At 33.7% G+C, this 16,511-nt stretch overlaps 1 protein-coding gene across 4 annotated transcripts in view; it reads left to right on the top strand.

Moving 5' to 3' along the window:
* LOC129803882 (uncharacterized) overlaps positions 1-16,511 on the top strand; it is a 211,136-nt gene that overhangs the window by 12,529 nt on the left and 182,096 nt on the right. For 3 of the 4 annotated variants that reach the window (XM_055850761.1, XM_055850770.1, XM_055850778.1), the window contains exons 2-4: positions 9,825-10,211; positions 10,292-11,122; positions 11,207-11,269. In XM_055850761.1, coding sequence (XP_055706736.1) covers positions 9,981-10,211; positions 10,292-11,122; positions 11,207-11,269 — 1,125 coding nt within the window. In that variant the 5' untranslated portion in view covers positions 9,825-9,980. Of the gene's footprint in view, positions 1-9,704; positions 10,212-10,291; positions 11,123-11,206; positions 11,270-16,511 lie in introns of all 4 variants that reach the window. The other variant, XM_055850753.1, reaches the window with a different exon arrangement.

Below are 16,511 nucleotides of genomic sequence, written 5' to 3'. Positions count from 1 at the left end.
CCAAAGCTGACATCAAAAAAAATTTTTTTAGGCACATTTTGTATGCAAATCTTTAAACGCGAATATCTCGTAAACTAGAAGCGATAGACCCCCCAAAGTTGACATCAAAAAAAATTTTTTTAGGCACATTTTGTATGTAAATCTTTAAACGCGAATATCTCGTAAACTAGAACAGATAGACCCCCCAAAGTTGGCATCAAAAAAAATTTTTTTAGGCATATTTTGTATGCAAATCTTTAATCGCGAATATCTCCTAAACTAGAAGAGATAGACCCCCCAAAGTTGGCATCAAAAAAAATTTTTTTTAGGCATATTTTGTATGCAAATCTTTAAACGCGAATATCTCCTAAACTAGAAGAGATAGACCCCCCAAAGTTGGCATCAAAAAAAATTTTTTTAGGCATATTTTGTATGCAAATCTTTAAACGCGAAAATCTCCTAAACTAGAAGAGATAGACCCCCCAAAGTTGGCATCAAAAAAAATTTTTTTAGGCATATTTTGTATGCAAATCTTTAAACGCGAATATCTCCTAAACTATAAGAGATAGACCCCCCAAAGTTGGCATCAAAAAAAATTTTTTTAGGCATATTTTGTATGCAAATCTTTAAACGCGAATATCTCCTAAACTATAAGAGATAGACCCCCCAAAGTTGGCATCAAAAAAAATTTTTTTTAGGCATATTTTATATGTAAATCTTTAAACGCGAATATCTCGTAAACTAGAAGAGATAGACCCCCAAAGTTGACATCAAAAAAAATTTTTTTAGGCACATTTTGTATGTAAATCTTTAAACGCGAATATCTCGTAAACTAGAACAGATAGACCCCCCAAAGTTGGCATCAAAAAAAATTTTTATAGGCATATTTTGTATGCAAATCTTTAAACGCGAATATCTCCTAAACTAGAAGAGATAGACCCTCCAAAGTTGGCATCAAAAAAAATTTTTTAGGCAAATTTTGTATGTAAATCTTTAAACACGAATATCTCCTAAACTATAAGAGATAGACCCCCCAAAGTTGGCATCAAAAAAAGTTTTTTTAGGCACATTTTGTATGTAAATCTTTAAACGCGAATATCTCGTAAACTAGAAGAGATAGACCCCCCAAAGTTGACATCAAAAAAAATTTTTTTAGGCACATTTTGTATGTAAATCTTTAAACGCGAATATCTCGTAAACTAGAACAGATAGACCCCCCAAAGTTGGCATCAAAAAAAAATTTTTATAGGCATATTTAGTATGCAAATCTTTAAACTCGAATATCTCCTAAACTATAAGAGATAGACGCCCCAAAGTTGACATCAAAACAAATTTTTTTAGGCATATTTTTTTATGCAAATCTTTAAACGCGAATATCTCGTAAACTAGAAGAGATAGACCCCCCAAAGTTGGCATAAAAAAAATTTTTTTGGGCACATTTTGTATGTAAAGCTTTAAACGCGAATATCTCCTGAACTAGAAGAGATAGACCGCCCAAAGTTGGCATCAAAAAAAAAATTTTATATGCATATTTTGTATGCAAATCTTTAAACGCGAATATCTACTAAACTAGAAAGATAGACCCCCCAAAGTTTTCATCAAAAAAATTTTTTTAGGCATATTTTGTATGTAAATCTTTAAACGCGAATATCTCCTAAACTAGAAGAGATAGACCCTCCAAAGTTGGCACCAAAAAAAATTTTTTTAGGCAAATTTTGTATGTAAATCTTTAAACACGAATATCTCCTAAACTAGAAGAGATAGACCCCCCGAAGTTGACATCAAAAAAAATTTTTTTAGGCACATTTTGTATGCAAATCTTTAAACGCGAATATCTCGTAAACTAGAAGCGATAGACCCCCCAAAGTTGACATCAAAAAAAATTTTTTTAGGCACGTTTTGTATGTAAATCTTTAAACGCGAATATCTCGTAAACTAGAGGAGATAGACCCCCCAAAGTTGACATCAAAAAAAAATTTTTTTAGGCACATTTTGTATGTAAATCTTTAAACGCGAATATCTCGTAAACTAGAAGAGATAGACCCCCCAAAGTTGACATCAAAAAAAATTTTTTTAGGCACATTTTGTATGGAAATCTTTAAACGCGAATATCTCGTAAACTAGAAGCGATAGACCCCCCAAAGTTGACATCAAAAAAAATTTTTTTAGGCACATTTTGTATGTAAATCTTTAAACGCGAATATCTCGTAAACTAGAACAGATAGACCCCCCAAAGTTGGCATCAAAAAAAAATTTTTATAGGCATATTTTGTATGCAAATCTTTAAACGCGAATATCTCCTAAACTAGAAGAGATAGACCCTCCAAAGTTGGCATCAAAAAAAAATTTTTTAGGCAAATTTTGTATGTAAATCTTTAAACACGAATATCTCCTAAACTAAAAGAGATAGACCCCCCAAAGTTAGCATCAAAAAAAATTTTTTAGGCATATTTTGTATGCAAATCTTTAAACGCGAATATCTCCTAAACTAGAAGAGATAGAGCCCCCAAAGTTGGCATCAAAAAAAATTTTTTTTAGGCATATTTTTTATGCAAATCTTTAAACGCGAATATCTCCTACACTAGAAGAGATAGACCCCCCAAAGTTGGCATCAAAAAAAATTTTTTATAGGCATATTTTGTATGCAAATCTTTAAACGCGAATATCTCGTAAACTAGAAGAGATAGACCCCCCAAAGTTGGCACCAAAAAAAAATTTTTTTAGGCATATTTTTTATGCAAATCTTTAAACGCGAATATCTCCTAAACTAGAAGAGATAGACCCCCCAAAGTTGGCATCAAAAAAAATTTTTTATAGGCATATTTTGTATGCAAATCTTTAAACGCGAATATCTCGTAAACTAGAAGAGATAGACCCCCCAAAGTTGGCACCAAAAAAAAATTGTTTTAGGCATATTTTTTATGCAAATCTTTAAACGCGATTATCTCCTAAACTAGAAGAGATAGACCCCCCAAAGTTGGCATCAAAAAAAATTTTTTAGGCACATTTTGTATGCAAATCTTTAAACGCGAATATCTCCTAAACTAGAAGAGATAGACCCCCCAAAGTTGGCATCAAAAAAAAATTTTTTTAGGCATATTTTGTATGCAAATCTTTAAACGCGAATATCTCGTAAACTAGAAGAGATAGACCCCCCAAAGTTGGCACCAAAAAAAAATTGTTTTAGGCATATTTTTTATGCAAATCTTTAAACGCGATTATCTCCTAAACTAGAAGAGATAGACCCCCCAAAGTTGGCATCAAAAAAAAATTTTAGGCATATTTTGTATGCAAATCTTTAAACGCGAATATCTCCTAAACTAGAAGAGATAGACCCCCCAAAGTTGGCACCAAAAAAAAATTGTTTTAGGCATATTTTTTATGCAAATCTTTAAACGCGATTATCTCCTAAACTAGAAGAGATAGACCCCCCAAAGTTGGCATCAAAAAAAATTTTTAGGCATATTTTGTATGCAAATCTTTAAACGCGAATATCTCGTAAACTAGAAGAGATAGACCCCCCAAAGTTGGCATCAAAAAAAAAAATTTTTTTAGGCATATTAGGTATGATTCCTTCATAATCACACCTATTGTGATACTCCGATTTTCTAAAAGTGCTCCGATCGAGCTGAAATTCACAGGGTATACGTTTTGAACATCCCTGATGCCAAAAATGATAGTCCGCCATTTTCGGGTCCGGCCGGCCGTCCGGCCGTCCGTAGTATGCAATATCTCCGGTTTGGAAAGAGATATCTTCATAATTTTTTTTTAAATATTCTACTTGCGCGTACGATAATTTCTATGTTATTAGTTTTTTGAAAAACCGGTTCTAAACGGGTTTAAAACCGGTTTTTATAGTTTTTCTGGAAACTGGCTTATGCAATTTGAACTATTTTATGTTCATGTTGTAGCGCTACTTGAGTAGACCAATTTAAAAAAAAAAAATTGGAGATTGCTCCATGATTTTTCGAGATATTTCAAGTTAAAGATTGCAATTTTAAGAAATTTTGCTCGTAGCGTCAGGTGGGAAAAGAAGCGGGAGAAGCGGCGTCACACATGGTATTGCGCCATTTCTCCCCCTCTCTCACTCCCTCTCCATGTATATATATATACATACACATAAACATAGTATATATAACACATTTCTATTTATATATACCAGCGGATTTTCGCGGGTCGCGAAATTTTTCGCGAATTTTCGCGGGGGCGCGAAAATTTTCGCGGATTTTCGCGGGTCGCAAAAGTTTTCGCGGATTTTTGCGAGCCGCGAAATTTCTCGCGGATTTTCGCGGGTCGCGAAATTTTTCGCGGATTTTCGCGGGCAGCGAAATTCTTCGCGGATTTTCACGGGTCGCGAAATTTTTCGCGGGTCGTGAAATTTTTCGCGAATTTTCGCGGGTCGTGAAATTTCTCGCGGATTTTCGCGGGCCGCGAAATTTTTCGCGGATTTTCATGGGTCGCGAAATTTTTCGCGGATTTTCGCGGGTCGTGTAATTTTTCGGGGGTCGCGAAATTTTTCCCGGGCCGCGAAATTTTTCGCGGGTCGCGATTTTTTTCGCGGATATTCGCGGGTCGCGAAATTTTTCGCGGATTTTCACGGGCCTCGAAATTTTTCGCCGATTTTCGTGGGTGGCAAAATTTCTAAAAATAAATGAAAATATAATGTGATGTCAAGTTTGAAGCCTCTATAACTCATAATTTCCGAGATAATCGACTTTAAAGATTTTCAGACATTTTTATGCATTTCTCGTCCAATTTTGCTCATTTTCAAATGAAATTTTGCACATCTCAAGCCTAAAGAAGGCTATAAACGGATGTAAAGTTTGAGGGCTCTAACTATCATAGTCTCCGAGATAATCGACTTTAAAGATTTTTAGACATTTTTATGCATTTCTCGTCCAATTTTGCTCATTTTCAAATGAAATTTTGCACATCTCAAGCCTGTTGGAGGCTCTAAACGGATGTAAAGTTTGAGGCCTCTATCTCATAGTTTTCGAGATAATCGACTTCAAAGATTTTCAGATACTTTTATGCATTTCTCGTCCAATTTTCTTAATTTTCAAATGAAATTTTGCACATCTCAAGCCTGTAGGAGGCTCTAAACGGATGTAAAGTTTGAGGCCTCTATCTCATAGTTTTCGAGATAATCGACTTCAAAGATTTTCAGATACTTTTATGCATTTCTCGTCCAATTTTCTTAATTTTCAAATGAAATTTTGCACATCTCAAGCCTGTAGGAGGCTCTAAACGGATGTAAAGTTTGAGGCCTCTATCTCTCATAGTTTTCAAGATAATCGACTTCAAAGATTTTCAGACACTTTTATGCATTTCTCGTCCAATTTTCTTAATTTTCCAGTGAAATTTTGCACATCTCAAGCCTGTAGGAGGCTTTAAACCGATGTAAAGTTTGAGGGCTCTATCTCTCATAGTTTCCGAGATAATCGACTTTAAAGATTTTCACACATTTTTATGCATTTCTCGTCCAATTTTGCTCATTTTCAAATGAAATTTTGCTCATCTCAAGCCTGTATGAGGCTCTAAACGGATGTAAAGTTTGAGGCCTCTATCTCTAAAAGTTTCCGAGATAATCGACTTTAAAGATTTTCAGATGCTTTTATGGATTTCTCATCCAATTTGCCTTATCAATAACGATAATAAGTTACATACAGTTTAAGAATTATTAAACGAAATTTGCATTATTTATGTATAAATATCGTTCGATTTTGCCACAATCCGAATTTTCAATGAAGGAATCGCACCTTTATAAGCTGATCTAGGCTTATCACTGGCTTTTTTCTGGTTCGTTTAGCTTGGTTCTCAATAATTTTGCACTTAAATCTCTTCTGAACTGAATGTCCTCTCGAACGAGCTGAATGCTTCCTCTAATTGCGACAAAAATCGACAAAAATCAGAGGTCCAATTCTTCAGTGTAAAGGACTATCCATATGCCCTTGAATAACGAAATATTTTCGTACCATCTCTGATTGGCTAAAATATTTTACGGAGCTTAATATTTTAGTAGACATAGATAATGATTTAAACAGACAAAACTTTAGCTGGGTAATGTCCTGGACGTATAGCGCGTATGGAAATTTTCTGGGTGCATGAGACCTTTCACATGCTTTACTTCGGTCCTTATGTGTATAATCTCGGGACTTCCTGTACTCTTTGTTTCGCTCATCGGCGATTTTAGTGACGTTTTGAAGATTCTTCATTTATTAATTAGATAGTGAATTTTATGTATATTCTGTATCCAATTATTCTTAAAATGTTTGTTCTGATTTTCCAAATCCTGAGGTGTTATGACGACGTTTCGATATTATCGAATCGAGAGTATCGATAAGTCTATCTCTCTTAGATTAAGTGAATATTGACTTTTTATGCATTGTTTGACCATTTAATGTGACATTCTTAAATGAATGTGACTGTCGATAAATAACTATTTTAGCTACAAAAAGTGAATCTATCGTTTTAAATGTTTTAGAATCGACAGTCGATACTATCGAAAAATAAATTATCATGTCGCTTCTGCTTTAAGTCATTTACTGTTTAAGTCATGTTTTCAAGATTTTTCTTATATTTGATAAAGAGTGATATATTATCATAGTTTACGTTACACATAACTCAGATATTAATTGTAAAAAACTCAGTTTTGCCAAATAATTTATTAAACAATGTTCTTGAACGAATTATTCTTATGCAATGTGCTACTTTTCTGAAATATCTGAGTCAAATACCCAAAAATTTTAAATATATTAGTTGCCTTTTCTAAGAATAAAAGTGACACATAGCGCTTATTAATCGTATCGGAATACTTGTTAAAATGGGATCATGTTATATTGCTGTTGATTTCGTGGTGGAAGAATCCACTAAGTCGTGTGTAGAAAGCTCAGAAGCGCCTTCCCTGAAATGTGGATGCTTCTTTTATGTTCTCACAGTTTTTTTTGGGCAGAGGCGGTGGTTTATATTACATTTTTGTCACAGTGAAAATGACTTTTATGACATTCAGTTGCTTGCTATGATTTTGACTGTAATTTCGGACACCTTGCTGGTAATTTTGGATACTTTTTTTATAATTTTGGACAACTAATTCACCTGAATAGGATGCCCATTGCTCCCATTTCAAGAACTTAACTTACCAAGTCATGAAAGTTCTCCCACTCGACGACTACCGGACTATTCCTGGAAATTAAAAATTAAATTGTTATTACAATTCCTATTATGCACACCTTTTAAAGCGTGGAATCGAATGAATTTCTCCATGGAAAAATGGCCCTCAAATCTTAGTCGCAGTAGATAAAAAAATCTAATGCAGATTTGGAAAGGTCATTTTATTGTGATTCTTTTAAACAATTTCTTTGCTTTATTCCAATTCCAATGGTTGGTTAGCAAACTCCCGCACCTTCTTCTTAATTCCCCTCATCAGGTTCTTGACAAGCTCTTCTCCACGGGCTCTTACGACGTTTTTCCATTTTTACTGATTGACAACCTATTCATTTATTTTATTTATTTAAAATTAATGCTTTTGAGCTTGCGCTCTTGGAAGCATATATAATGAAAAAAAAGAAAACCGTTAACAAAGCGAAACGCTTTGCTTGAATTTTTGCTTGAAATCAGGCAAACTTTGGCTGGTTTAGCCTTTTTCCTGAGATCCTCCTTAAAAATTCCCCAATAGTTTTCAATAGGACACAGTTCCGGTGTGTTGGACGCATTAAACTCTTTCTGCACATAAATGACTCTATTGTCGTTGAACTACGCAATCGTATCCTTCGCGTAGTGGTTTGATGCTAGATCTGGCCAAAACAATGGTGGAACATCATGGCTCCGATAGAGCGGCAGAAGATGTTTCTTGAGACACTCTTCGATGTAAATCTCTTTATTCATGATCCCGGTCATGAAAAATTCTTGACTTCGAAGATCAGACGAGCGAATTGCCATCCAAACCAAGTATTTTTTCGGGAACTTGGTGTAGTTTTTGTATCGATACTTGCTGTGTACATCTGTGCGAGTCTTTGCCGTATAGTATTGTTGTCCAGGCAATTGGTGGAAGTCGGCTTTCACGATGGTTTCGTCGTTCATTAAAACACACCTTTCAAAACCTTTAAGAAGGTGATCATTCAGCTTTCTGAACCTTGTTTTGGCGGACTGTCGTTGCTTATCTGTACGGTGAGGTGCAGGTTGGGCTTTATAAGTCACAAAATCATTCTTCTTCTTAATTTTATGAACTAGGTACAGTAGAGTCTCGCTATAGTCCATATTTGGTTTCAAATTTGACACTTGGGTCGCACTATAGTCCATGTAATTTTTTAAAATTATCAACGATTTTTAGTATTGAAATTGCTCGATGGCTTCCACTTTCTTTGCGATTTTGGTACTTGTCCTCGCTCTCCTCATTATGGATCACAATTATCACAACTACTCAATAAAGTTTGCTAAAAATATTAAAATAATTATGCATGTCGCATACTAAAAAACATAACCTAACTTAAAATCAGTGTTTTGAAATCAACGGTCGATAAATTGTGGACTATAGAGCGATGGCCTATAGCGAGACTCTACTGTAGTGTGAAATACCCGTCTTTTTGGCCACATCTCGGAAGGATAGAGAAGGGTTCCTCTTAAAGTACCCCAGTACCCTTTTCTTCATGTCGCGGTCTTGAATTCCAGACTTCCTACCACCATCTTGCTTTCGGACAATCGTCTTTGTATCCTTGAATCGCAATACTACCTTTTGGACTGTTGAGCGCGACTTTCCGGTGAGTTTTCCTATTTCCGCATAAGTCTCATTTGGATTTTGTAGGTAAATGTATGTATGTATGTATGTATTTATTGAGTCATTACCATTTACAAATCTTATCTTATTTATCTGTTGTCGAATTCTCTCCATCTTCTTGAGATATCTCAACCAAAAATCAATATTTTTTAACGAGAGTGGTATCAAAATAAAACTAATTAAATGCACTAAAAATGATAACTGACAAACAAATAGTAAACAATTGTTGAAACTATCAAAATCATATCAAGTGTTGGGGAAATTCAAACGATTCCATGCTTCAGCTCAGAAAAATTCCATGAAATCAAAATTTAATATCTCTTTTTTCTCAAAAGTTGTGCATATGTCTATCCTACTCTTTCGAACTCTTCTTCTTCTTATGAACATCACAACAAAGTCAATTTCATTGAATCCAATTTTGTTTTTGAAAGAGTGGGATAGACATATGCAAACGTGTGAGAAAGAAAGGGATGTGAATATTGATTTCATGAAATTTCATCATCATCATCATCATTTTCAACCGCTTATCCCTATTGGGGTCGCGGACCCATGACATCCAATTCAGCAGCCCACGCTTGTCGATCCTCCGCCACTTCAGGAAGATGTTCAGAGGGCCAATTTTTGAAATTTTCACTCGCACCCGCGAGCTATTTAGTGGCCGAGAGAAATTGACTCGCACACCCGGGAAATTCTTGATTACGTGCAAAGAGTACTTTATGTTATAAAGAAGTCGTTACAGAAGGATTTGAATCTGCGGGGTGTGCGAGTGGATTTCTCTCGCGGGTGCGAGTGAGAATTTCAAAAATTGGGCCTCAGGTTTGATCCCAAGGCGCTCTAAGGCAAGATTCTGAGTTTGATTTAGCTACCTGGTCTGAAGTCGAGGTCTCCTCACAATAGCTTGCATAGCTTTTCTGGGAAATCTTTTTTTCATGAAATTTTCCTGTTTTGAAAGGTGTACTAGAGGCATAAGAAAATTAAAATTCAGTCTTTGAGAGCTTCTATCTCAAAACACACAAATTCTCAAAACAGCACTAAAATTGCTATTGTGCGATTTGTTTCTCCAAATCCATAGCTTTTAGAAAATTAAACAACAGCAGAGTTGGAAGAGTCTTAAGAGATATTTAAGCTATAAATTCGAGTGATTTTATTGAAGAAGACAGGCTTGAAATTGGTGTGGAAGTTGCAGTGAAAATTTTGTAGTAATTCTCAAGCTTTGCCAAAGAGAATAATGTTCAGCAAATTTGGTGGATGTGGTTGGCATGGTTGCAGAAGGGCTTTCATCAAAGTCTTCCGAAGGAAATACCATCATGACTTAATAGACATAGCTCCAGAAGTCTCTGATGCTCTGAGGAATTCTCGTCCAATTGTGGCTCTAGAATCGACAATTATCACTCATGGAATGCCACATCCTCAAAATTTTGAAACAGCCCTGGAGGTGGAGGAGATTGTGAGGGCTGAGGTGGGTGTTTGCATCAGGAGTAATGTGAAGTTTTAATCAATGTAATTTAGTTATATTCTTTCCCCAATCTATATGGTTAGAATGCGATTCCAGCTACCATTGCAATTCTCAATGGGAGGATCAAGGTTGGTCTCAGCAGGGATGAATTGAGGGTTCTTGCATCACCTGAGTTGCAAGCAATTAAGACATCCCGTCGCGACTTGGCATATATTGTGAGCAAGGGTGGTTATGGGGGTACAACAGTGGCTGGTACACTGATTATTGCCAATACTGTGGGGATTCGGATTTTTGCCACAGGCGGAATTGGGGGTGTACATCGGGATGGGCATGTGACAATGGATATTTCGGCGGATTTGGTGGAGTTGGGACGAACGCCTGTGGCTGTGATTTCAAGCGGTATCAAGTCAATCCTCGACATTCCACGTACCCTCGAGTATCTGGAAACGCAGGGTGTATGCGTAGCCACATGGCAGTGTCCTGATTTGGACTTTCCGGCTTTCTACACGCGCAAAAGCGGTGAAAAGGCCAACATTAATTTCAATTCAGCCCTCGAGGCGGCTCAATTGATTGATACATCGGTGAAAATGAACCTAAAATCGGGCATTTTAATTGGTGTACCAATACCGGAAGAATTTGCAATGGATGAATCACTAATCAATGATGCCATCAGCAATGCAGTGAAAGAGGCATGCGACAGGGGCATTGCTGGAAAAAGGGTCACACCATACCTTCTCAGTGCCATTGGGAAAATCACAGCAGGACGCAGTTTAGTGGCAAATATGGCTTTAATAAAGAATAATGCCAAAATAGCTGCACAAATAGCTGTGGAATTGAATGGGATTAAAAGGGGTGCACTAATGAATACAACATCGGACAGCACAGTTCGAGATAATCTCCACAATTATTGCCCGGTGAGCACAAAATATAACTATTTTGACTCCAGTAAAATTAAGATAGAGAATTAATGTGTGCACACATGGTCATCCAATTTTCAGACTATCATTGGAGGCTCTATTGTCGATGTTTGCTACACTGTGCTCGAGGATAAAGCTATTGAGGTAAGTTTATTTAATTTATGTAATATTTTGTTTTACTAAAAATCATTTTATTTAAACATGATATATTCGAAATTATATAATGGTTATTTTGAACTAAAAATTTTAAAATATTATAATTAGAAAATATTGCATCCACATATCAAAAAATATTCAATACCAATGCGTATAGTGTGGATTTACAAAACTGAACAGTGAGACTTCGATAGCATCTTAAAATTAAAGACTTTTAATTTATTAAATAAAATTAATGAGAAAATTGACAATATCCTTTATGAAAATATGAAAAGAGTGAAATCGTAGAGAAATTTCCTATTTTTTCAATTTTCCCGTCTTAAACTTTATGAAATCATAAGGATGGCTTGAAAACTAAAAATTAAGAACCGTTGCCAGCGCCTCTTGCGTGAATAAACAGTGCCCTCATGCGGAAGAAAAGGTTGTCAATGTCAATTTGTGTTTTCTCTACAGTGAAAATATGGTTTTGTAACATAATTGTCAAGTAGTGATAGTATAGTAGTGAAAAATAGTGAAAATCAATTGAAATAGTGAAAGTAATGAATAAAATTTTAACTTATGCATCTCGAAACTCCTAGAGTAAGCGATTGCAGTACATAATGCAATTGGTTAACCCTTTAAGGACGACTAGAGAAAATAATTTTCCTGACTACCTGAAGTTATTTCTTTCTAATGTTTTAACCAAATCACAAAGTAGAAAGATGTAGGAATCTAGGATATTTTTTGAAAATCTCCAGATATTTGCTATATAAAAAATATTTGAGCTCAAAAATAACGAATTTTCAAATTTTCACGTTGGTGCTTGAATTTTAATATTTTTAATATTTCTAATTTTTTTTTAAGCAAAAACCTCTTGGGACTACAAACTAATAATAACTATACATAATATTTCTCAACAAAGTAAAAATTATAGTTTATTGGTATTTTCAAGAAAGCTTCATAATTTTCATGGGTCATATATGACCCAATCGTCCCTAAAGGTAAAAAACACCGAATTTGCTTCTAGTGGATTTTCGGAGATTTGAGGTTAGACTGTTTCATGTTTTTGTCCATGTGTGCGCAAAATAGATAATTATTCGTGTAATATTGTGTGATATATCAATTAGCTGAGATTTTCCAGTGCAATAATGACTGAAGAAGGTAATATTTTGATAATTTATAAGATACTTCTGCGTATATGTTGTAAATTCATAACTTTTTACTCTTTTACATGACTTCAAAAATGGAAAAAAATTTCATGATCAATGAACCCGAAATCATCCACATATTATGCCCGTAAGATAGCGATGATGCCGACAATCTTGTCCTGAACGAAAGCGACATAATATATTTGGAACAAGACGTGGATGAAGTTGACTTTGAAGTCTTCATCGAAAACGCATCAACTCCGAAAGAACTCCCAGATCCACAGCAATGTGCAACTGTACGTCTTAAATTCCCAGAGGCAAACAACATTGCACCTACCCATTACCATCAAACATGTTTCGAAGAAAACTGAGGTGCACATGGTGCTATCAGATTGTATTTGTGAGGCATGCGACATTTATCTCTGTGTTACCTTACCAGTTTGCGAAATTTGTTTCGATGAATATCATAAAAATTAAAAATGAAGTAAACAATAATACATTTTTTCATAAAAATAATTGTTTTTGTGTACAAGTCTTCAAGAGTATTTGAGACCAAAAATTGAATGAGATTTTTTAAAATTAATTTTTGATCGTTTTAATTTTTACTCATACTTTAAATATTTTTTTTATTATTACAAATATATTCAAGTTATTTATCGTTCAAAAATAACAGAGAAAACGAGTAGACGAGTCGTCTGGAAAATTTTGTGCTTTTTTACCTTTAAGGACGATTGGGTCATATATGACCCATAGTTTTCCAGGACTCCTAGGGATGGGAAAATTTCTTTTTAACCGTAAATCTCTTATTTAGGCTAAAATATCGAGGGAAACTTGGTTTCGTTGAATTTCGCTCAGCGGAAAGCTTCTCGTCCTTAAAGGGTTAAGGTCGTGTAGCAAGTCAAGCAGAGCATGTGACCTCTAATAGCTCAGTTGGTAGAGCACTCGTCTAGTTAACGAGAGGTCTCCAGTTCGATTCTGGGTGCAGGCAGGAATTTTTCCTATCTCCACTGAGAAAAAAACTGGATGATTTGAGTGTCACTTGCTCTGATTGACGATTCTCTGTACATAAATTCAGTTAAAATTGAACTAAAGTTCGTAAAATTCTTACAATAAAACTTTAACTTTCTTGAAAACTTTTAAAAATTAAGATTAAAAAATTACTGAAATTTGGTCTTTTAGTCAAAATAGACCATTAGAGTTGAGAGTATTGTCCTAGAATAAAAATATAGTATTGAGTACCTACTTGAGAATGCACAAGATCTACTGTTATCGGTTTTATAAAACTTATGCCATGAACATTCCCCTCTCTAATTCCTACAAAAACAATATGCATACCATTATTATTAATAAGCCCAGATAAGCTTATGGTAGCTGAGATTTTTTACAGGTGACCTCGGAATGCGTGCAACTTGGGGTGCTTGCAATTCGGAATGCTTGAAAATTCGATTGTGAGTTGAATTTTGGGGGTAAAGAATCGTGTCGAGTTAACTGTCCTTGTCGGTCGAAATGGATAAAATTGACCCGACACGATTCTTTACCCCCAAAATTCAATTCACAAAATATATTTTAAATGTTGCACTTTTATTTGCCTTAGAGCTTGAATATTGAAAAAAAAATAGAGAAATTATGCAGTTTTTTTAAATCTATTTTACGCACGTAACTCTTTAAGTCAGGCTATTGAAAACACTTGAATTTCAGTTGATAATTTCAGAAGATTTATTTAAAATATTTCAGATTTCTAACTATATACACAGGTTAACAATTTCACAATCAAATATATTTCTTGATCTTTTTTTTCTTTTTTTTCTCAATTTCTATTCTATTAAAGTGGTTACTTCTCTCTGGGTTTTTTTTTCGTTCAAATATCGTAACTGTGTCAAATGAGGAATATTGGATTGATTTATTTTTCTAAACTTTTTGTTTCTGTTATGTTTTTGTTACGTCAATTTGTACATGATTCTGTGTATTTGGAATGTGAATGTTACGCGAAATTTTAGTTGGATTTTTTTGCTTGGTGGTGAGATATTCTTTTTTTTTTGGTTGTTGTTGTTGTATATGTTGCTACATCTGAAAAGGTACACGTCTCGCATTTTATTCACATCGTTCATTTCACTATATGGAATTTTGATTATTTTATTGTTGATTCAAATTCTTTGAATTCACCATCAAATATTGAAACATGCAAAAATATCTATCTATTTAAACCTTTATATTGATTTTTTTAGTCATATTTTTTCTTTTTTCATTATTTTCTACAATTAAATAATTTTTTTTCTTTTTTATTTATATAATTAAAATTCTACCTCAATGGTAATTTTCTTTCACTTTTTTTGTTGTTGTTGTTGTCTTCTGAATACAAAGGAAGCAAAGCACTATTTACAACAGTTATTTACTATAAATATGTTAGATATTTCTCTCTGTTATGGTTTAATCTTAATAATTAGGCATTACATTTTCTTCTTCATTTAGCTTACTTGTGTAGTCAGAATTCAGTTTTTTTTTCTTTTTTAAATTAATTTTAATCACTATTCTCTTGTTTACAAATTAATCATTCATCGTTTCTGATATGATTATTCAATATGATGGGGTAATAATGAGTTGAAGTTAAAATGGTTCTGGTTTTGGGATATTTAAATTGCATTGATCGGTTATTCTTCCTTTTTTTTGTTTATTCTTTCACTCATGCATTATCATTGGTTCATATGTAGTTACTTTATCAATAATTGGGTATTGATGTTGAACACATTAAGTCTATTCATGAACAGAAAATGATTTTTATATGTTCAATCTGATTAATTCACCATTGAAATTTCCAAAGGATCTTCTATTTATTGGTTTTTTTTCTGTTACTGTGATTGGTATTTCTGGGAAAAGGGGGAGGAAAAGGAGCGAAAACAGTTTAATAAAGTGTTTTCGTCAGAGTTTTGTCTGATTGTGGTGAGAAGCGAATGGTCAATTTTAGGCACTATATCGTAAGCTCATTACTTATTTAATATATAGAAAAAGAGAACTCAATTGTATTCAACAAAGCTTTTGTTACCAAAGGAGTCATTCTTTTCAATTCTTATACACTTTTTTTTCTTCTTTTTTAATCACCTTAATGTTTAAGATGCAATTAACTTTATTCACTTACCAATAGTACCCACTAAAATATCTTTTATATTACATGAACTTCAATTGAATTTAAGTATTACATTTTTAATGTTATGTACAAATGTGGAGAATATCTGAGGATATTAAGTTTATGTACGTTATACAGAATGGAATTTTTTATAATGCTATATATATATAATTACAATTCTTCCTTTTCATTTCCTATATGTGGGGTAGATTAAAACCGTTTAAGGAGTTTTCAGTATATGGGAAAAAGAGGACTTCATGGTAATTTGACTTTATTTTTCCCATTATTGTGGCAAAAATTGAACATGAAGCTGTCTCTTTTCGGGCTCATTAATTTTCTCCAATTGAAGTTGAGAGCTCTTTCTTGTACCATTCTTATCTTTTTTTTGTTGGAATAATTTCAAATGAAATGGTATTTGTGAAATTACACAATTTTCTTGGAAATATCGTCATATTGACATTTTAAATCTCTTTTCTCATCCCTTATTGTCACTAAGATAAAACGTTTCCTTGAATTTTTACAATCTATTAAGCGTTCAATTTTTTTGTTGTTGTATTATATAGGCTAATAATACACGCAATCTTCTCTCATTTTTTTTCTTTTCAAAAGAAAATAAATAAATTTTTCATTCTCTGAATTTTTCTTCTAAGTATTTTAAATGTATATATATATTATTTTATAATATACGCGGGAAAAATATGTGCATATGATTTTAATTGTTTTTAAATCTAACTAAATTTAAAGTCTCTAATGAACATTTACAGAAGAAATAATTTATGGCACTTTCAATAATTTTTTTTTATATTCTTCAATTCTCTCTTAACCTTTTTTGTTTCCTATTATTATTATGATAAAAACAACAACTTTTTGGTATGGAAATCCAAAAATGTTGGTGTTGGTTTGTTGCTGAAAAATGACCTTTAGGGTAATGCTTTGCTTTTCAAACGATTCAATTTGACACTTTTGCGGAATTAGAAATAAC

Source organism: Phlebotomus papatasi, chromosome 1 (assembly GCF_024763615.1).
Source record: "Phlebotomus papatasi isolate M1 chromosome 1, Ppap_2.1, whole genome shotgun sequence".
Taxonomy (NCBI): Eukaryota; Metazoa; Arthropoda; class Insecta; order Diptera; family Psychodidae; genus Phlebotomus; species Phlebotomus papatasi.
Note: the sequence above shows the minus strand (reverse complement) of the source record. Positions and strands in the feature narration are given on the sequence as shown.